Source organism: Notothenia rossii (genome assembly GCF_949606895.1).
Source record: "Notothenia rossii genome assembly, chromosome: 6".
In the NCBI taxonomy this organism is placed as follows: domain Eukaryota; kingdom Metazoa; phylum Chordata; class Actinopteri; order Perciformes; family Nototheniidae; genus Notothenia; species Notothenia rossii.
This window is the reverse complement of record NC_136909.1, coordinates 7245043-7266672: the sequence shown is the minus strand read 5'-3', so window position 1 is coordinate 7266672 and position 21630 is coordinate 7245043. Positions and strand designations below refer to the sequence as shown.

At 41.2% G+C, this 21630-nt stretch overlaps 1 protein-coding gene across 3 annotated transcripts in view; it reads left to right on the top strand.

Annotated features, from left to right (window-relative positions):
* Positions 1 to 21630, top strand: part of golga3 (golgin A3) — a 40680-nt gene that overhangs the window by 3544 nt on the left and 15506 nt on the right. For all 3 annotated transcript variants that reach the window (XM_079687725.1, XM_079687726.1, XM_079687724.1), the window contains exons 4-16: positions 1050 to 1162; positions 3367 to 3634; positions 3813 to 4260; positions 5772 to 5880; positions 7203 to 7509; positions 9228 to 9430; positions 9514 to 9651; positions 10550 to 10711; positions 11052 to 11420; positions 12843 to 12920; positions 15048 to 15311; positions 17192 to 17286; positions 18754 to 18970. In XM_079687725.1, coding sequence (XP_079543851.1) covers positions 1050 to 1162; positions 3367 to 3634; positions 3813 to 4260; positions 5772 to 5880; positions 7203 to 7509; positions 9228 to 9430; positions 9514 to 9651; positions 10550 to 10711; positions 11052 to 11420; positions 12843 to 12920; positions 15048 to 15311; positions 17192 to 17286; positions 18754 to 18970 — 2771 coding nt within the window. The remainder of the gene's footprint in view (positions 1 to 1049; positions 1163 to 3366; positions 3635 to 3812; positions 4261 to 5771; positions 5881 to 7202; positions 7510 to 9227; positions 9431 to 9513; positions 9652 to 10549; positions 10712 to 11051; positions 11421 to 12842; positions 12921 to 15047; positions 15312 to 17191; positions 17287 to 18753; positions 18971 to 21630) is intronic.

Here is a 21630-nt window from a genome sequence, read left to right as displayed (position 1 = left end):
TCATTGGGACTTTCTTTTAGCTGTTTGAGTCTCCCACCCTCCTGCAACTCACAGACATCTGATTGCTTGATTTGATGTTGGTTCTTCGTTTGAAAAACCGAACTAATGGCTGCGTTTTGGAACTAACCCCTCCATTGTGATATCGTTTTGATGGAATTATAAGTCAGGCACTGTTTCCTTGTTCTCAAATATAACTCCTACACAGAATATATATATATATATATATATATATATATATATATATATATATATATATAACAGCGCATGCACAATCCTCTAACAGCTATGTTGATGCACATGAGCATGACTAATCCAATGTTCTGATAAAAACAAGTCTGCATAACTGATTGCAATATTGGCAACTGCATTCAGGACATGTTGATATATAGTCGTACACAAACCAAGATATATGGGTGTAGCATGTACTTTTAAACCCCTCCTGTCGTCTGCTCCTTAAATCTACAGTACTTGTCAGATAAATTGAAGGATGTTGTAACTGTATTTGTAATATACTAGTCAATGGCTTTGTCTTGCACCAAAACATGTTTCCTACCCAGTGATTTATCGGAAACATTTGAATAATTTCTTAATCGAAGCCGCTTCACTCACGACAACGAACATCATACTAGGGCTGTGCGATTAAGGCAAAAATCATAATCACGATTATTTTGGTCAATAATTGATATCACGATTATTAAAAACGATTATCCATTTACTTTGAAAACATCCATTTATTTTTAACAGTTGATTACCCTGAACTTAAAATATAATTCAACTGAAAAACCAATTTAAAAAAAAAAAAAAGGTTTTATTCCGATTACGTTGTTTTGGTAATCGTCGGAAGCCAAAATCGTAATCGAGATTAAAATACGATTAATTGCACAGCCCTACATCTAAACATTTACATTAAATCTACGCATAGTGCTCATAGCTAGGACTTAACCTTACCAGTCATATAACACCAGCTCTCATGCAAATACAGAACTGTAGTGTAGTCGTTCAGTATGTGGCAATAAAAGACATTCTTCTTTGACCAATTTTCCATTTAGCCAACGAGAGGCCTTCATTAGAGATGGAGAACGAGGAGAAGATCCGCCTGGATGCTCGCAGGCGTCTGGAGGATCAACTCAAACAGTACAGAGTGCAGAGACATAAGGAGAGGGTGAGTGAATAATGAATGAGCTGCTCCCTCTTAGATCTGCCCTCCAGGTCCTCATGTAACCAGATTTGCCAGCTTCTGTATTTAAACGTGACACTTCAACCATTAGGCAAATATATTTTCTAGTGGTGCACGATAATTATCGGCCCGATATTAGGAATTATGACGTCATCCCGATAAACCCGATAAAAGTATTAATAGCCCCGATAATATAAAATATATTTTTTGGGTAAAAAAAAAAAAAAAAATAGTGCGGTGTGGGTGGATTGGGATGAGGGGCGCTTGTTTTTCACTCGGCTCCTCCCGTTTTGCCAGTGCTGTGGTATTAGTGGTTTAGGAAGAGGGGAGTTTTTCACAAATCCAGCGCTCCCTAACTCATGCCTGACTGTGACGTAAATGGTGTGCGGCCGTGAAGCCAGGACAGTAAACAAACATGTCCTCGGTAGTATGGGACTATTTCAAAGTTTCAGAGTTAGATAGTTCGCTTGCTATTTGTATTAACAAATGCAATGCAGAAGTTCCACGAGGAGGGAAAAAGGCAACGAGCTATAATACTTCCAACCTGATTAGTCACCTGAAACATCGCCATGGCTACGATGGTGTGTTAAAATGTACGAAGACGCCTGCGCTGCTAAACTAGCGGCCAATCCAAAGCCAGCTGCAAAGGCACCGGGGCTTTTACCTATCGACGAGGCTTTTGAAAAGGCAAGAAGTTTGCCAGAGACGACCCCAGGGCTAAAACGAGGAAAAAACTACAGGTACATTTAATATATATATATATATATATATATATATCTATATATATATATATATATATCTATATATATATATATATTATATTATATTATTATCGGGTATCGGTATCGGTCTTGAGAAGCAGGAAGTTATCGGTATCGGTTTCAAAAAACCAATATCGTGCATCCCTAATATTTTCTTGATGGTGTATAAGCGGCATTGAACTTCAACCTGTGTAGACTTCTCTCAGATGAAGTTGGCTGTTAAACATGCTTTTCTTTGGGAAATGTAACCCAGAAGATTAACCCTTTTAATTAAAAGGCCACAGCTTTTCACTTTGGAGAAATGTTCAGGCTGGCCGAGTTTCTATCATCAATATTTCTAATTGAATCCACTGTACCGGATGTTTCTAGCTGAGCACCCTTGTGTGTTTTACCACGATTGCAGTACCATTGTTACTTCCACTGCTATTGTGCAATATACACTTATTTTTACAAATTATTACAATGTATTTACACTTGTTTAATGTTACTGGATCCTTCAATACTTTATATTGTTACTAATGCTGTCAAAATTATCGCGTTAACGGCGGTAATTAATTTTTTGAATTAATTGCGTTAACATTTTTAACGCATGTGCAGAATGGCCCGCCCCATACATCCCACAAGTGGCAGCGCTGGGGTAGGCTACAGCCATACCAAGAAATGGCTTAGCCCCACCTTAGCCCCACCATGAAAAATGATGTTAAAGTAAGCAAAATAAAGTCCGCCAACTCGCGCTGAGTAAATTGCACAGACAGCAGTTAGTAAGATTGATTTCAGTAGCCACTTGTCTGGAAATACCGAAGACTAGAAACGGTTTTGAAAACTTTTGTCACGTAGTGATCGTCTTCTCAATAGAACATCTTTGATAATGTCTTCTGGCCAATCAGAATCAAGATAACGGCGTGGTGTGGTTGCAGGAAGTCCTGACGGAGAATACTTTAGCTGTAGCACATCTCTATAAACATCGATACAACATTACGTGTTGATAGAAATCAACACGTAATAAAATAAGACCCCACGGTTTGATGATTGATAGGTGTGTGTGGGCTGTCTGTCATTTTGACACACAGAACAATGTTATAATAAACATACATACATACTGTATGTTAAATGGATATATCCGCCTTCTTTCATTTATCTTTCCATTCCCACAACAATATACATGAAGAAATGGCATATTTTGGACATAGTTCGAATGGTGATTAATCTGATGAATTCATTTTTAAGCTGTGATTAATCTGATTAAAAATGTTAATCGTTTGACAGCCCTAATTGTTACTTATTCTTTTTCCCATGGATGTGCACTTATTTGTTTTTGAGTCTACTCTTTTTACTTGCACTACCTTCACTGTCGTAACGCTGTAAATGTCCCCGCTGCGGGACAAATAAAAAAGGGTCTTCTGATTGTGATACATTTCTGTTTTCCAGTCTCACCGCACCGCCACCAAGAGCAAGCTGTTCAGCACCCTGGATCCAGAGCTCATGCTGCACCCTGAGGATCTGCCCAGGGCCAACACTTCCTCCATGACCACAGAGTATTCCTTCATGAGGACCACTGTTCCCCGCGGGCCCAAACTGGGAAGCTTGGGAATTCCCCCTGGCAGGGAGAAAAAGTCCAGATCACCCCGAGTGAACAAGATCCACTCCCTCGCCGACTACAAGTCTCCTGAGAAGGATGGAGCAGGTGACGGTGGAGGTACAATGACTTCTAGACTATTCTGCACTATTTCTATTATGTTCTATTTTTATTTACTTTCACTATTTGATTCGTTTTATTGTGTTGCACTGTGGGAGGAGACTGTGGCCCAAGATGTTCATTGTCATAACAACACTGTAGCTACGTACACATGACAATACAAGCCTTGAATCTTTAGGTGGAGGAAGAACAGCAGACGGCACCATGACCTCCCTGCAGTCCACCATGAGCTCAGTGTCCACTCTCTCTGAGGTCAGCGTGATGTCAGAGGGCAGCGCCTGTGACTCGGAGCCACAGCCCGGCGCCTCGCTCCAAATTGGGGACAACGTGTCTGAAGTTGACGGCAGTGAATCGGGAATAAGGCCGGGGAACGATGGCAACGACAGCGACAGCTCGTCTTACAGCAGCGTGTCGACCAGAGGGCAGTTCAGGACGCTCTCTGCCGCAGTGGAGAGGCAGCGGGGGGGCTACACGGTGCAGGGGAGGGAGATCGCTGCTGAAGCCATGGGTCAGTTCCCCTCGCTGCAGGAGGTGCTGCAGGCGGCCAGCGACGAGCAGCACCTCCTGGAGCTGGAGCAGGGAGACGGAGCGGAGCCGCGCAGCCGCAGGGACAGCTTCTCCAGCAGGTATACTGCAACAACAAATCAAATGGGATTTATGTAGCCAAAAATCACACATTTTTCTCAGGGGGCTTTACACTGTGTCAGCATCAGAGATATATCCTTATATATATATATATATAGAAATGTATTTATTAGGATAAACCCCTTGAGATGCACCGTCTCGTTTTCGAGGGGGTCCCGACCAAAACAAAAGCCAGGACAAACCACGTACACTACAATTATTACAATTGGATAGAAAGAAGTGTCTAATAGATCAGTTTCATCGATAACAAGAGCACCTTAAACGCTTGAGATTCTATAAACTCTATGTACCGTACTTTTCGGACTATAAGGCGCACCTGAATATAAGCCGCAGCAGCTAAATTGAATGATGTGTACATATATAAGCCGCACTGGACTATAAGCCGCAGGTGTTTTAATGTTTAATTACCATATGTAAGGGTTCGTGCACAGAGGGGATTGTCGGGAAAGAGATGGCTGTTTGAGGAAGCTCCCATTTATTAACATTTCAACAAGTTGCATATAGCCTACAGTAGTACCATAACAAAAAACAAAGCTTACAGCGCTTGACGAGGCAATATCAATGGCTAAATTAAATGTGTTTTTTTAAAGTGCAAAATAAAGTGCCTGTAACACGACAGTAAGCGCGTAAGCCTAAAGTTGCAGTAACACGGCTGCTTAAAATATACGGTAATCAGCCTACCAGAAAAGTCATTAATCCTCGTCTTCATCTTTTAGGCTAAGGTGCAGTACACGGCTGTAACCAGAAAAGTCAATTCATTAACCCTCATATTCGTCTTCTTCCTGCGTACTAAAACCACTAAAGTCCTCATCTTCAGTGTCGGAAACGAACAGGCTCAGGGTGGCTTCGTCAGCCACTCTCCTCTCTCCTTCGTTGTCGCTCTCAAAACTAACAAACTCCTCTTCGTCACTGTCGGAATCGAACAGCCTCTGAGGGGCCTCAGCTGTGCGTTTGTTTTCCATAATGAGGGTTTGTGCATGAAAACTTCCTTTGCACAAACTGTCTTGCTCTCGTTCTGTCTCTCGTACCACTCTCGGTTCCACTTTTACTTTTTCGCGCTACCTGTCTCATTCTTTTCCGGTCTCCAGCTTTTCATGCTGGAGCCCGCCGCTTAAAGGTGGGGGGAGCGGACCGGCCATAGAGCCCATAGAGTTAAAGGTGGTGGACTGTAACCTGTAAAATCCATAGATTTAGGAGGTCCCCTAGTGGCCGTTAGCTGTAAAAATCCATAGATTAGCCGCACCGTTATATAAACCGCAGGGTCGAAAAATGGGAAAAAAGGCGCGGCTTATAGTCCGAAAAGTACGGTAATAGGGTTTAGACATGTTAACTCAACATTACATTCCAACAATGCTTACTGAGATCTGCAGTTTAGTACTGCCTGTAACTTTGAGAGCTTTTGTATTTGTTACTGTAGATCACAGATTGAAAGTGAATGTGTTTATTAGTTGACTTGTCTTTTGAGTACTCGTGTGTTTAATATTTGTTGCAGTGTTTCTCTGGAGAGCTCAGTGATGGGCCATGATGAGATGCTGCAGGTGTTGAAGGAGAAGATGAGGCTGGAGGGTCAGCTGGAGTCTTTGTCATCTGAGGCCAATCAGGTACAATCACTGATTGATTTCTCTACCAATATTTTCCATATTCTTTCACAAATTACCTTTCCACACATATTATGTACCAGGGTTTCCGTTAGCCGCTAATTACCGTTTTTTAGCTGGTAACATTTATTAAAAACCGGTAAGTTCAAAACCTGCCGGTCGAAATGTCCGATGCTCCGATCGATTGGCCGCCGATCATTATCGGCCGATATTCACTCTTAATAGTTTGATCGGTGCTCTCTATAAAGGCCGATCAGGAGAGCTGGATCTGATATGGACATAAACGCGAGTGAAGTGTAACCGGACGCGAGAGAGGGATCAGATCAGCTGCTGCATAATCACCTGAAGCCCCGCCCACTGTTTAGCGAGCCGCATGAGAAACTGACGGGCTGTCAGGAGAGAGAGGATCCGTTTCTCCCGTGTTATTATTCAAAGTTAATGTAAACTTTAGAATAATGTACTTCATCTACTACATGTAGTTTCTTTGAATGTAATAATTATGTTGTTTGTTGTTTGTGGAAGCATTTATTGAAAAATGAATCTGAATTTTTCGATCTGTTACGATTATAAACTGGAGGAATATAAAAATGACTCCCATTAACTGAGTTTTAAACATTAGCATATCCGGTCCTAGTCCGGTAGTTACCTGCTAACGGAACCTCTGCTACACAATTCTTATTATTATTGAAACATGACCGGTAAGTTTCAAATGTGTCCGGTAAAATAAATTCTGTCCGGACGTTTGACCGGCGAGAAAAAACCCTAGCGGAAACCCTGTTATGTACAGGATTGGACAAATTAACTTGTCCAAACTGAAAAAATGTGATTATTCTTTGACAAATTGGTAAATACATACTATACATACATACTGCCATCATTTTCAAATCCAATTTGTTTTCTATGTAAATGCTTACCCTAATCCAAATCAAACCTTGTTTACTGTTAAATTCGAACTAAAAAGAAATCTAAGGAAACCCCATTAACTATAACAATAATGTTATATATGAATAATGGATACATGAATGTTCACTTGGAACCTTTCTATAATTTGTTTCTAGTATATGTTGTTTCATACATTAAAGTCTCTTACGTTAGCCTTTGCATAAACACTGCTGATGACAACTAGGTTAATGTTGTAATATATTGTGTACCATGCTCGACTGCGCTTCTAAATTCTCATTGCTGATACTAAATGGGAAGTCAAGCCCATAAATAAATGTTCGAAACTAAAACAAATGGCTGGTAATTGACCTATCCAGGTGATACTTTAATGGAAAACTAAAACAATTGGCCGTAACCCTGACCTCGCTGTCTTTTTGCTCCAGGCTCTCAAGGAGAAGACGGAGCTTCAGGCTCAGCTGGCTACGGTGAACGCTCAGCTGCAGGCGAAGAAGGCGGAGTCTCAGCTCAGCCAGGAGAAGCAGAGCACCCTCACTGCAGAGGTCAGCACGCTGAGGCAGAACTCCACCCAGCTGGAGAGGGCCATGGTGGAGCTCCAGGGAAGTCTGGAGGGCAAGAACGCCAGCCTGACGTCTCTCAGCAACGACCTGAAGGTGGCTGAAGACCAATACAACCGGCTGATGGGGAAGGTGGAGGAGATGCAAAACACTGTGACCTCAAGAGACAACACAGGTGAGTGACGGAGACCCAGAGAGCTGAGGGTAACACTTAGAGATGTCCCGATCACCTTTTTTTGCTCCCGATCCGATTCCGATCATTTGATTTTGACGATTTGCCGATACCGATTTTTCCCGATCCGATCTTTATGCAATGCATTAAGAGGAAAAAAAGCATTCAAGTTGTCCCTTAAGGTTATTTTTTTATTTAAATTGGATATTCTATCCAACATGGATATAGCTTCTTTCTTTCACAGCAGCATTGGATCAGTTCAGTTGTGCAGCATTGGATCAAAACTAAATAAAGCTTATCAGTACTCGTTAGCTTACTGCTACAATTAGACACTGCGCCCACTCTGTTGCCAGATTTGAGAGAAATAAGCAACCAGGTCTATGAAAACAAGCCCCAAAGAAGCAACACATACATGATGTTCTGTAATTTGAAACCAAAACTAAGGCCTCAGGATGACTTTAAGACTTGAACATGGTCCTTTTTGTTTTGTAACATTGAATACAAAATAAAAAAAAAAAGTATTTAAAAAAACAAACAAAAAAAAGATCCCGATCCCCGATTTTTTGAAAATCACGTGATCGGCTCCGATCCCCGATCACGTGATCGGATCGGGACATCTCTAGTAGCAATGAGTGAGCTCTAAAGGCCGGTGTCCACATAGCGCCCAATGAGAGTATGTGGCGTTATCAGGTAAAAAGCACTTCACCCAGGAGCTGTTTCCTGAGGGCTGGAAGTAGAAAATGCTTTGGCTTTTCAGGAAAGCACCGGTGAGGACTCATTTTAGCGGTGTCTTTTTGACAGAAATTGCCGTAACAAAGACCGGAAAGCCCATTTCTTTGAGTATATTTACCGGCAACTGTGAAGGAAAGCTCATCAGAGAAAGTGTGAGAGCAAGCAGATTTCATGATGAAAAAAACAATGTCAAACAAATATACAGTAGCAAAAACACATAATAAAATCCAATGAAGCTAGCTTGACTATACAACCAGCACAGCCCCTAGTTGACCCCCCCCCCCCCCCCCCCCCACACACACACACAGACTTTATCACCCCTTGCTGCTAAATACCAACAAACTATGCAATATGTAAATGCCGTTAATAACTGTGTAATGTATACCTGGCTGCTAAATCCCTAGAACCGTTACAGGATGTGTATTTTTTTTTATTATCTAACTTAGTACTTTTTTTTAATGTATGTCACATATTTAAAATATGTAAAATCAAGCTGTCTGTGGCTCTTTTTCCTGCTGTAACTACGCACATTTCCCCTCCGTGGGGCTAATAAAGGTATTCTGATTGGGAGGCAGCCATGTGTTCATCTTTTTAGAATAGCCTTTAACTAGATTTTTAAATCCCCCACATTCATGTCACAGCTTTTATTATGTTGTTTTAATTGTTTTTAAATTGTTTGTTATTGTTTTTGTAGTTTTGTTTCACCCTTTTTAATTTTGTAGCACTTTGAGTTTTTTCAAATGAAAAGTGCGCTTATAAATAAAATATAATATTATTATTATTATTATTATTATTATTAGATTACATTTTTATAAAAACTGAAAACAGAATGATCTCCAGGCGTCCTGACAGCGCCTTTCTGACAAAAAGGGCGCTATGTGTATGTGGGCCCAGACTAATTGTACTTTGAGATACGTTGGACAACTTTAGACACCCATTTGCATATCCACACTGGTGGTTAAACAAGACGTGTTTCTTCTTCTTTGCAGTCCATGAGTTGCGTCAGCAGATGGGGGGTCTCCAGAGCCAGCTCCAGCAGGTGCAGCTGGAGCGCAGCACCATGCAGAGCCGCATGAAGACCTCCCAGGCAGAGATAGACTCCCTCCAGCAGCTCAGACAGTGGTACCAGCAGCAGCTCGCCATGGCCCAGGAGGCGAGAGTACGGCTGCAGAGCGAAATGGCCAACATGCAGGTAAGGTTGAAGCTGTTGGGATTGGCTTTTCATTTAGCTTTGACATGAGTTGACCTGACACCGTGTTGTTTTATCTCTCGCAGGCCGGACAGATGACTCAGATTGGTGTGCTGGAACATCTGAAGCTGGAGAACGTGACTCTGTCCCACCAGCTCACTGAGACCCAACACCGCTCTATTAAGGATAAAGAGCGTATTGCTGTTCAGCTGCAGAGCATTGAGGTATACTCTCCAACATCTTTTTAAGTCTACGTATCAACGTCATCCCATACCTGAAGATCATTAGGCGCTTTCACACCGCAGTGCTTTTCCCACAAAGGTTCATCAGAACTCTTTAGTTCTCAGGAACTAAAGTACAGATCGCTTTCACACCGCAGTGCTTTTCCCACAAAGGTTCATCAGAACTTAGTTCATGAGAACTAAAGTACAGATCGCTTTCACAACGGAATAAGTCCCTGAGGGAGGATTAGGCAAATGAAGCCGCTGACGTCACTTCGTCTTCTTCTGCTTTGGGTTTACTGGCAGGCCGCAAACCACTTCACGGCGTATACTGCCACCCGAACTCCCCGGCCGGAAGTCCCCGGAGTTGGGTACTGGCTTCAGTAGAAGCTGCTGGGACTCCCATCAGCTTCTACTGAAGCCTTCCGAGTAAATCACCAGAACGCCGACACCTCCTCATCTCCACCGCTCCCATGTTTTCATTTGTGTTGCCATAAGTTAGTCTCTCTCCGTTGGTGCGCTGGGCTAATGCTAATGCTAATAATGCTAATGCGAGGATAATAAAATGGCGGCTTCACAAAACTTTTTGGGAGTTTTACGGGCGTGGTTTGCAATACGCCCAGCCAATCAGACACAGGAACAGAGCAGGGACGGAAAAGGGGGTAGAAAGATTCTCATGAACTAATTTTAGTTCCGGATATTTTTGGTGTGAACGCGACATTTCGGAACTAAAGTGGGAAAAGTACTGCGGTGTGAACGCGCCTATTGTGCAATCAAGGACCTTAGATCAAAGCACTAGTTTCCAAATTACCAGGACTAAAATGTTTTTTCATTGTTTTTTTTTATAAATCTTGTGTAAAACCTTTTTGCTGTCCGTTGTCTGTCCTGTTGTTTTTTGTAGTCCGACATGATGAGCCAGGAATCTGCTTATAAGCAAATCCAGGATGCAAAGAACATGGTGGAAGATGATTTGCAGCACAAACTGGAGGAGTTTGAGGATGAGCGAGACCACTTAGCTAAACTGGCCAACACCGCCAGCAGCCTGGAGAGGGAGCTGGAGCAGGTAACCATTCCTTTCCCACGTTGTAAGTAGGGCTGTGCGATTATGGCAAAAATCATCACGATTATTTTGGTCAATAATTGATATCACAATTATAAAATAAAAAAAATTGAACAGTATGTTTTTAATAGTTGATTACCCTGAACTTTAAGAATAATTCAACTGAAAAACCAATAAAATAAAAAATAAAAAACAATTACCATACTTTTAAAAAATAAATTTAAATAAAAATTATTTCAAGCCAAAATCAAGATTAAAATAAGATTAATTGCACAGCTCTAGTTGTAAGGGCAGTTAAATGCGTCTTATGTCCTGCTCTAAACTGGCACTCTATCCCTCTTAGGCGAAGTTGATCCTTTCCCAGAAGGACGTGCAGCTGCATCAGATCCAGAAAGAACATCTGGATCTGATGCGCCAGCTGACCTGCACTCAGGAAGACCTGCAGACCAAAGAGCAGTCCATCAACCAGCTGGAGGCTCGCTTCCTGGAGCTGGAGGCCCAGCTGGCCGAGCTGCAGACGGACGGCATCGCCAAGGACGACAACATCCAGTTCCTCCAGAACGAGAAGATCGTCCTGGAGGTGGCGCTGCAGGCCGCCCGGGCCGAAAAGAGCCAACTGGACGAGGGGGCTGAGCGTCTGGGAGAGGATGTTCTGGTGGCTTCAGACATCTTGGATCAGCTCAGACAGGACGTCCAGGTCAAAACCAGTCAGGTACGATACAGTTGGGAGGAGGAACTATTAAAAAAACATGCATAGAAAGTATGATTAAGCAATAACCGTTTGACTTTACAACAAATATTGACATTCTATGTTTATTTGGTTATGTTTATCTCCCCAAATACTTCTTTAGTGACACAGTGAGTTACATAACAGGTTACAATACTTCCTTAGGCACGTTTAGCAGCAATTATCTTGTGTAAAGTACTGTAGGAATTACTGAGCTATAGTTACTTGGCATTGTATCTCTCAGAATTGAAAAGTCACACCTTCATCAAAGAGGTGACATTTGAAAAGAGCACGGCTTTTACTTTCAAAGCAAACCAAAGAAAAGTATGTGCATCGAAATGACTCAAAATAATGTTCATCTTCAGCTGAGTTTATTCCATTTCTATTTTTTCCATCCCTTTTTTTGTAGTATACTAAATATAATGTTTTCTATGAGCAAACGTATGCATCTTAAACGTCAATATCGCAGCCATGTTCTGCTAAATGAACTGTGGTAAACTAAAAACCTGTGACCTAACAGGTTCAATTAATTACGCAGCCCTGAGTTAACCCTTAGAGTGACTGGACCCCACACTCTTCCATAAGTGGGTCAAAACGACCCGTATTAGAATAATATGTGTTTTTATAAAAATTGTCATTTTGGTTAAGAAAAATCACTTGTATAATATTTAGTATTACATTTTGGTTCACACTAAAAATATTTGATATTTAATTTTTCACAATTTATAATTTACATTTTGAAATAAAACGTTTTGAACATATTGTCCCAAAGATCTCCGCTATTCTGAGACCCTCACAATATTCCAGTCCCTTTTCAAAACTCATCTCTTCTCCTCTTGTCTACTCATAGCCCCCCCCCCCCCCCCCCCCCATTAATCCATGCCGGTTGATCAAGTTTGATAGTCCTCTACCCCCCACCCTAACCTTCCCTTATATTGTAAAGTGATTTTGAGCCCTTGAAAAGCCCTATCCAAATATAATGTATTATTATTATTATTATTATTATTATTATTATTATGATTATACTGACAGGTATCAGATCTTGCTGTGTAAAATAATCTTCCTGAGAGGTGTCACTTGTGATGTCGTCTGTGTGTCCTACAGTGAATGTATTCCTGACAGCAACAGGTGATAAGAATCAAAGGTTCCTATAGGATCCCATAGAAAATGCATGCGGGTCATTTTTGAACCACTTATGGAAGCTTGGGGTAGAAATACAAAAACTACAATTTCTTAAAATGTAAATGTAAAATGTGAATGGCATGATATCCAAAACATGTTTTTTTGAGGAATAGCTGGAATATGGAATGATAAAAAAATGTAAAAGACCCACTTATGCATCTAAGGGTTAAGCTTAGGTCTCCAGCCAGACGTAGTGAGTAATTATTGTCCCTTGATTTGTTACAGATTGAAACTCTCCAACAACAAAATGGTTCCCTGAAGAAACAAGCTCAGAAACTGAAGGAGCAGTATCAACAGCAGAAGGTAAGTCCTCCCTTTTTTCTGACAGTGCATGAAGCTCTGTATTTCTAGGTAAAGCTCGTAGAATCCAGAGTATTTATTTATTTATTTATTTCACACTCAAATGTTTTAAATAAGGCTGTTGTGGGAGGATGTATTGTGGAGGCAGATGGCTGTCATCTCAGCAGAGCGCTAGTTGACACGCCTCAGTGGATGGAGCAGAGGTGGATGGAGCTCATTGTGCATCGACAGGCTGTCAGAAAGAGGGTGGGGTTTACTGACAGGATGACAGAAATGGGAATTGGATTGTGTTTATCTCAAGGCTTGAGTTTTTGAATACCATTCAGACTCATCAGGCATTCATCTACAGCATGTCCATCAACATGTATTTAGGACTGCTTTCAGCAAGCTGGTGGTAAAGCTCTGAAGTCTGTGAAGCTTGAGGGACTGTGGCATGAATGTTACACTGCTTGATAGAGGTATACAGGATAGTAGGAAGCAAGGAATATTAAGAGGTTATTTTTTAATGTTGCTTTCTTTGTTTGTAGAAAAAAGAGAATATTGAATTATTGTTCAAATGAAGGTCCTTAAATGCATAAAAACTATTTCAAATGTTTCTCTTTGTTACTGTTCTGCAAGGTTTGGATTTATTTGTTCCTACTTTGCTGCACACGGCACACTCAAACAATTGCACCTACATGACTATTTGGAAATCTATTTTTTTTGTTATATATATATATTTGAAAGCTTTAAGTCTATGTATTAACAAAACCTTAAATATTTAGGCAAATGCTCTTCTGTCTTTAGTAGATGTGGGCGACTGTTAGGAACCAATACAAAGCTATTTAGGCTGCAAAAAGAAAGCCTGTAAGATACTGAATGAATATATCTTGTTATTTTTTCAATTGCCATTACCATGTTCAATGTATGTAAGCCTGGAAGTGATGCCATGTGGGATTCAAGTCATATTGCACCCCTCTCTTCTGCACGTACCTACATTATTTTGTGATTATATTTTGCCAGACAAAGTCAAATATAAGCAGTCGTTATTACTCCAGAGGGCAAGGCAAGTTTATTAAAGTGGACCTATCATGCTATATTTGAATAATAAAGTATAGGACCATACCTATAAAAGGCATATTTATACTTTGTATTTTTCAAAATACCAAACAGATCATGCATTTTAGCCATTCCTCATTTCTCTCAATGTAACACTGTCTTTGCATGGGCTGATTCTGTGAGAACAGCACCATCTACAGGCCTGGCATATGTACTACAGCGTCTCCAGCGCTTTCTAACGGCAATGTCCGTGGCTGTCTCCTCCTGATTGGTGGAGTTGGCCCAATAGCCGTAGCGCCACTTCTGTGACGTCATAGAAGTGTTCAAATCTGGATCAGTCTGTATCAGATCCGTTGCAGCCCCTTTTTAAGAGATTTGGGTATGGAGGAAAATAGAGAGGGTTGTGTTTTCTGACACTTGGTGAGTTCCCTGGAACACCGGGGACACATATTCATGTAGAAAAGACGTACAAAAGTGCATTTTGCATGATAGGTCCCCTTTAATATAGCACTTTTCAGAACAAGGCAATTAAAAGTGCTTTACAAAAATGAAAGACATTAAGAGCAGAAAACACATTAGAAACATTAAAAAGCAAAGATAATAAAACATGAATAACACAGGTACATGAATACAAGTTATTTTCCGTAACTTTTCCAGGGCCTTGAATTTGCATTTTGAATTTCCATGACTTCTCCAGGTTTTTAATGACCGTACGAATCCTGTAATAAAAGCCTTGAACCTTGAACTTGTGTTAAGGGTTTCCACAGTACCTCGAAGGCCTGGCTGTCCCCCCCCCCCCCCCCCCCCCCCTCTGACACCTGGGCCTTGAGTTTGAGCAGCTCTGCCTCGGTGGTCTCCTTCTCCATCAGAATAGTTCAATTTAAAAGCAGCGGCAAAAAGAAAAGTCTTCAGCCTGGATTTAAAACTGTCAGAGTTGCAGCTTTCTGGGAGTTTGTTCCAGATATTTGGCAATATCTAAAACCAGATTCTCACATTCCTCTACCCCCTAGTCTTCCTGTGCAATGATAGTTCTTTTGACACTTTTCTAAGAGAGGATGCCAACTTCTTCATGACCGTTATTGACTCTTACAGGTGATGGTGGAAGCCTACCGTCGGGACGCCAGCTCCAAAGAACAGCTGATCAGCGAGCTGAAGTCGACCAAAAAGCGTCTGCTGTCGGAGGTGAAGGAGCTGAAGCAGGAGCTGCTGGGCGTTCAGGGGGAGAAGCAGCAGGCGGAGCTGGAGCAGGCGCGGCTGCAGAAGGAGGTGCTGAGGGTGGAGGAGCAGATGAACAACATGGACGCCCATCTGACCGCCATTCAGCAGGAGAGGGATCAGCTGGAGACCCAGATGCAGGTCTCTAGAGTCATTGTTCAACCGTTCTTATCAAATGCATGTATTTATTCATTTTTAAAAGGGACAATCTACATTCATTATGTATATTTTCTACTTTTTTTTGTATTAAAAATGTTATGTTGACATTTGTAACCCTCCGGTATCATTCGATTGGACGACACAAATTAGTCATTCGGGACAAACATTTCCACTGCAAAGGACTTTGATAAAAACATTATATTAAAAGGTTTTTTTCACAACTTTTTTGGGTTCAATCTTTAAAGCAACTTCCACCCTAATCAAAAATACCAAAAATGTAATCGTTTTCAGGATTTTAACCCTTTAAATGCCATTTTGAATACATGAAATCGCTGTTGTTTTTCATGATAAAAACAGAAAAGGAGTTATTTTCCATATAATACATATCTGGGGACTGGCTCTTTTTTTTGTAATAGTCTTGGATATGTCAAAGATAGCTACAAAATAGATTTTTTTGCATTATTAGTTTTTGCACAAAATTAGATTAAACAAAAAAACTCACACATTAGTCATTCGGGACAAAAACGGCTATAAAAGGTAAAGATTGAACCCAAAAAAGTGGTGAATAAAATATTTTAATATAATGTATTTATCAAAGTCTTTTGCAGCGGACATTTTTGTCTCGAACGGTCAATAAGCGTAGTCGGTTTGTTACACAGTGAATTAAAGACCGATTTGAAAAATTGGAATTCCAAAATAGATCGAGAAAATAGCATTGTTACAAAACATCAGGCCATTTGCACCAACACAACCAAAGTGATCGCAAAATGAAACGTGAAAAATGACCCATATGGACAAAAACATTCACAGTGATACCGGAGGGTTAAAAGTTTATTTCTTGTCTTTTAATTTGATTGTACAATGCCATGTCTTTTTATGCTGCTGCAACACAAACATGTCCCAACTTGGGATCAATAATGTACTTCTTATCTTATCTTAATTAACATTAGCACTTAATCCATCATGTCCAATTTGCCAGATTTAGCGACATTGCATTTAATGACATTTTAAGGCACATTTGTTATCTGCGGTTCCCGGGACCCTGATGGCATTTAACGAAAACAAGAGCACAATAAAAAACCATCTGAGCACAATAAAACCCATATACAGTATATTAAAGGACATAAATACAAACCCATAAACAAACACAAGCACATGTATAAGCACCGATAAAAGCTAATTGGCACAGACAATTCAAAATGTAATAATATAACCCCTTCTCCAGTTTATGAAAGCATGTTTGATCGTTAAATTCACTTCACAAAGTACTTGTTTTGATATTTGGATGTGTAATAAGCAGGTGGCGGGAACAAATGTGTCAGCCGCTACAGTGTGAATCCTATCATTAGATCAGAAGCATTTATTGTCATTATACAAGTACAACGAGAAGACGCTTTTATCCAAAGCAACTTACATACTCAATACTGTGGGCAATCCCCACGGGAGCAATTTGGGGTGAAGTGTCTCAGGGACACAACGACATGACTCACTGCAGTGGGGTTTGAACCTGTGCTCCCCTGATGCAAACACCAATGCACAACCCACTGCGCCACAAGCCTCCCCTCCCAAAACATTCAGAATAGACAACGTGTGTGTGCGTGTGTGCGTGTGTGTGTGTGTGTGTGTGTGTGTGTGTGTGTGTGTGTGTGTGTGTGTGTGTGTGTGTGTGTGTGTGTGTGTGTGTGTGTGTGTGTGTGTGTGTGTGTGTGTGTGTGTGTGTGTGTGTGTGTGTGTGTGTGTGTGTGTGTGTGTGTGTGTGTGTGTGTGTGTGTGTGTGTGTGTGTGTGTGTGTGTGTGTGTGTGTGTGTGTGTGTGTGTGTGTGTGTTATAATGATGAATATTGTGTTTTCCTGCCGCTCCAGTCTCTGCAGTTTGACCGGAGCCAGCTAGCAGCCGTGACGGAGGAGAACGAAGGGCTGCGGAAACAGGTGGAGCAGTTGGAGGGAGAAGCCAAAAAGTGAGTCATGTGCTGCAAAGACAACTGCAGAGCTAGAAAGACTTGGTCTGTTTTCTTTATCTCTGTCATCAAGTGCTATTTATAAACTTAAATAAATGGCGTTGCTGATAGAATTCCTCATCTCCTCATGATGAGTCAGTCAATATGGCATCAACAACATAATCCACCCTGTGATTTTCAGAGGTGGGAAGTAGTGGAGTACAAATACTTCGTTACTCCACTACTTATTTTTCTGACAACTTTTTACTTTGACTTCTTACATTTTGAACACAAATACCTGTACTTTCTACTTCTTACATTTTGAACACAAATACCTGTACTTTCTACTTCTTACATTTTGAATACAAATACCTGTACTTTCTACTTCTTACATGTTGAACCCAAATACCTTTACTTTCTACTTCTTACATGTTGAACTCAAATACCTGTACTTTCTACTTCTCACATGTTGAACCCAAATACCTGTACTTTCTACTTCTTACATGTTGAACACAAATACCAGTACTTTCTACTTCTTACATGTTGAACACAAATACCAGTACTTTCTACTTCTCACATGTTGAACCCAAATACCTGTACTTTCTACTTCTTACATTTTGAACCCAAATACCTGTACTTTCTACTTCTCACATTTTCCAAACAGGCTGGTTCCTTTAGTCTGAATGTGTGTTTGGTGGCGTGATCATTATTATTTAGAGTCATTGCGTGCCTATTGATTTGAACACGATCCGTGTATCCATCATTTCCTGGTCTTCTCTAAAGAAGAGGGACCAATGAAAACGTTGTCATGTTGCCGTTGGTCACCATGGAAACATTCATTAGCTAACAATGACATTATTGTTCTATTAATATAAAGGGAGGTCAGGTACTCTTTAAAACAGCTGCTAGTTATGGGTACTTTTTACTGAAGTACATTTCAAAGCCTCTTTACTTTGACTTGAGTAAAGAAGTTTAGTCAGTACTTCTACTTTCACCAGAGTATTTTTAAACACAAGTATCTGTACTTCTACTTGAGGAAAGGATGTGTGTACTTTTGCCATCTCTGCATGGAGTATAGATGTATAAGTCAATGATCAAGCAATGCATGATATCCCAAAAATATGTAACGTACTAATAATACTTGCACAATCTGCTTTGTCCTTGTCCTACATTTCAGTCTCACCTCAAATGAACATAGCTGTTTGCAAACTTTCTCTCAACTCTCAGCTCACTAAAATGTGTTTCTGAAAATATCTCATGCAGAGAATAGGTCATGCAGTTCAGTCTTGATGTCTTTTATACATAAAGCAGTTCCTTACTCACTAGTAAAGTAAAGAAGTTTAGTCAGTACTTCTACTTTCACCAGATTATTTTTAAACACGAGTATTTGTACTTCTACTTGAGTAAAGGACGTGTGTACTTTTACCTTCTCTGGTGATTTTAAAGATGTACAGTCTGATCTTGTAACTCTTTGTATGTATTCATCAGGGCCATCTCGGAGCAGAAGGTGCGTGTGAAGCGTCTGGGGACGGATCTGACCAGCGCTCAGAAGGAGATGAAGGCCAAACACAAGGCGTACGAGAACGCTGTGAGCATCCTGAGCCGCCGGCTGCAGGAGGCTCTGATGGAGAAGGAGACCACCGAGGCAGAGCTGCTCAAACTCAAGGCCCAGGTGTCGGAGGGGGGGGACAGCCAGGCCTTCCAGGTACTGTGGAAACCCTCAACACAAGTTCAAGGCTTTTATTACAGGGTTCGTACGGTCATTAAAAACCTGGAAAAGTCATGGAAATTCAAAATGCAAATTCCAGGCCCTGGAAAAGTTACGGAAAACAATATTTTTCCCAAAGTTTGGGAAAAGTCATGGAAATGTAACTAAAGTTGCATCAAATATAACTTATATTTTATCTAATCGCCAAAATAGTAATACTATAATGATCATAAATACTGTATCGTATAGCAGGGGTGGGCAAACTTTTTGGCTCGGGGCCCACTATGAGTTTTAAAATTTGACAGACGGGCCGGGCCAGTAGCAGATCGGTGAAAAAATATTTAGCTGTCCACTCCTCATTATACACTCGGCACTCAATGTTGACTTTTCTTTTCTTTGGTCCACTCATTGTTACAGATGCAGGTTCAGAGGTGAATTATTGCGGAATTGCGTCATCGTTTGCGTCATGACGTAACCGTTTACGTGCCTTCTTACACACAGCGTTTTACGTCGCTGATTTTCTCCGCAACACCGCTCACAACAACATCAATAGAGGACTGAGTCTGGGAATTTTTAATTATACGAAGCCAGATTAAATCGAAATAACTACTTCTCCAACCTTATACCTTTCTCCAGAGTGCCGTGGTGTATTGTTTATTAATGTGGTTCAGCGGCATTACTGCCCGCTGCAGTGCTGCTCGTCTACCGGAGATTATTCTCCCGTTAACTCGCAGCAGCTGTAAAGTTTTCATTGTCTTTCTGTCACACAAGCAGCTGATAAATATCCCCCATCCCCTTAAGTGAATGTGTTTTAGTCTGAAGGCTGTTTGGCATCACAACGCTGTTATGAACGTTTCTCTGCCATTCTACAGGTGATGTTAGCATAGCAAGCTAATCAGACTATCTTGACTACTTGTTGCTATCATATTGTGGCATAAGCTGTTTTCTACACGCATATTTTACCGGCGTAGTTTTCGTTAGGATTTTACTTGTGATGGCCACATGTAGCCCATTGATTCCATCTGATAGCTGCAATAATACAAAACAACAGGAAAACGTCTGCCTCTTCACAATGGTCAATAACAGTGAACGGATGGTTGTTAAAGTAAGGTCAAATAAACAGAATCACACTAAGCCCGGTTAGTGTTGCCTGACTTTATATATAAGTGTTTTTAATAAGTGTGCGGTCGCGTTCTAGTCACTTTGCTCAGCTCTACTGCTTGTTACAACTTGTATTCGCCGTACTCGCCATGACCTGTTATCGCTCGGGTTAATCTCGACCCCCTTCAATGTAAGCGTGACGTATTTGGTTCTCTGATCTTGCCGGGTTGCCGAGTGGGGCCAGCTGAGAGACCAGACTCCAGCAAAGGTCAATTGTGTCTAGAGTGCGCCATCTAGTGGGATCAACTGAAATGCCGGGTATTGCAGGAAAAAGGCAAAATGAATGCGGGCTTTACTATAATTTGGACAATTTTGTACCAACATTCGGCGGGCCGGATTCAAAAGCCCAATGGGTCGTATATGGCCCGCGGGCCTTAGTTTGCCCATGCCTGTCGTATAGTAATGAAACGTAAAATAGCATTTAACTGACGAGGTATTTCGCTGGTGAGAGATATTTACAATCACGCCCTCTAGTCAGTGGCTTTAGACAAACATTAGGAGGCCTAAGGTAGTAGCTGTACAACGTTTATGAAGCCTGTTTTTCTTATTTGCACTTAATAAAATCATTAGATATAAGTCTTGCCAACATTGAGCAAAACTAAGTGTTTCAAGATTATGGAAAACATGGAAAAGTCATGACTAAAATCAAGGACAATTTTGGCTATGATTGTTGTTGTCTTATAAAGGAATAGTTTCTTAAGCATCCTGATGTAGCATTACACCCAATACATTAACTGAAGCTGTTGATGTTGTTCTTGCAAATCTATTTTTTATTGAAAAATGATTTGACTGAGCCTGTAGTTTGTGTTTGAATTGAACATAACCAACTAGTGGAGATTGAAAAGGGTTGTTCCATAATTCTGGTACAATGGTTACAAATGTATTTATTAGAAAAAAATGTAACGCCACTAATTATTTTAACATGCAATTAACGCATGTGTATTTCTCCTCGGCCCGCCCCGTAGTTTCAGAGCCCATAGGCTTGACGTTGTTGTTGGTTGGATGGTGGGAGATTCTAGCGAGAGATATGGATACAAAAAAATGTGTTTTAAACGGCAAGCCATGCCCACGCCTGGACACGGCGTCTATGAGCAGCATGCTTTCAATCTAGCTAAATGGGTGGCTACAGCTTGCAGGACAATTAACATTGTGGAGGACGAGGGACTGTGTGAGATCATTCGGATCGCATCCAACGTGTCGACATCACAGCGCATTATTTTGACCCCTGTGGGAACTTCAGTCTCATGCTTTGACGGTTATGAAGACAGAGGAGCGGCATTTCGCCGAGCAACTGGCTCAGTGCACAGAAGTACACAGGGGAGAGAGAGGGAGAGGGAGAGAAATGGAGAGAGAGGGAGAGAGGGAGGGAGGGAGAGGGAGGGAGGGAGGGAGAGAGAGGGAGAGGGGGAGAGAGAGGGAGGGAGAGAGAGGGAGAGAGAGGGAGAGAGAGAGAGAGAGAGAGAGAGAGAGAGAGAGAGATTGCATAAAGCATATTT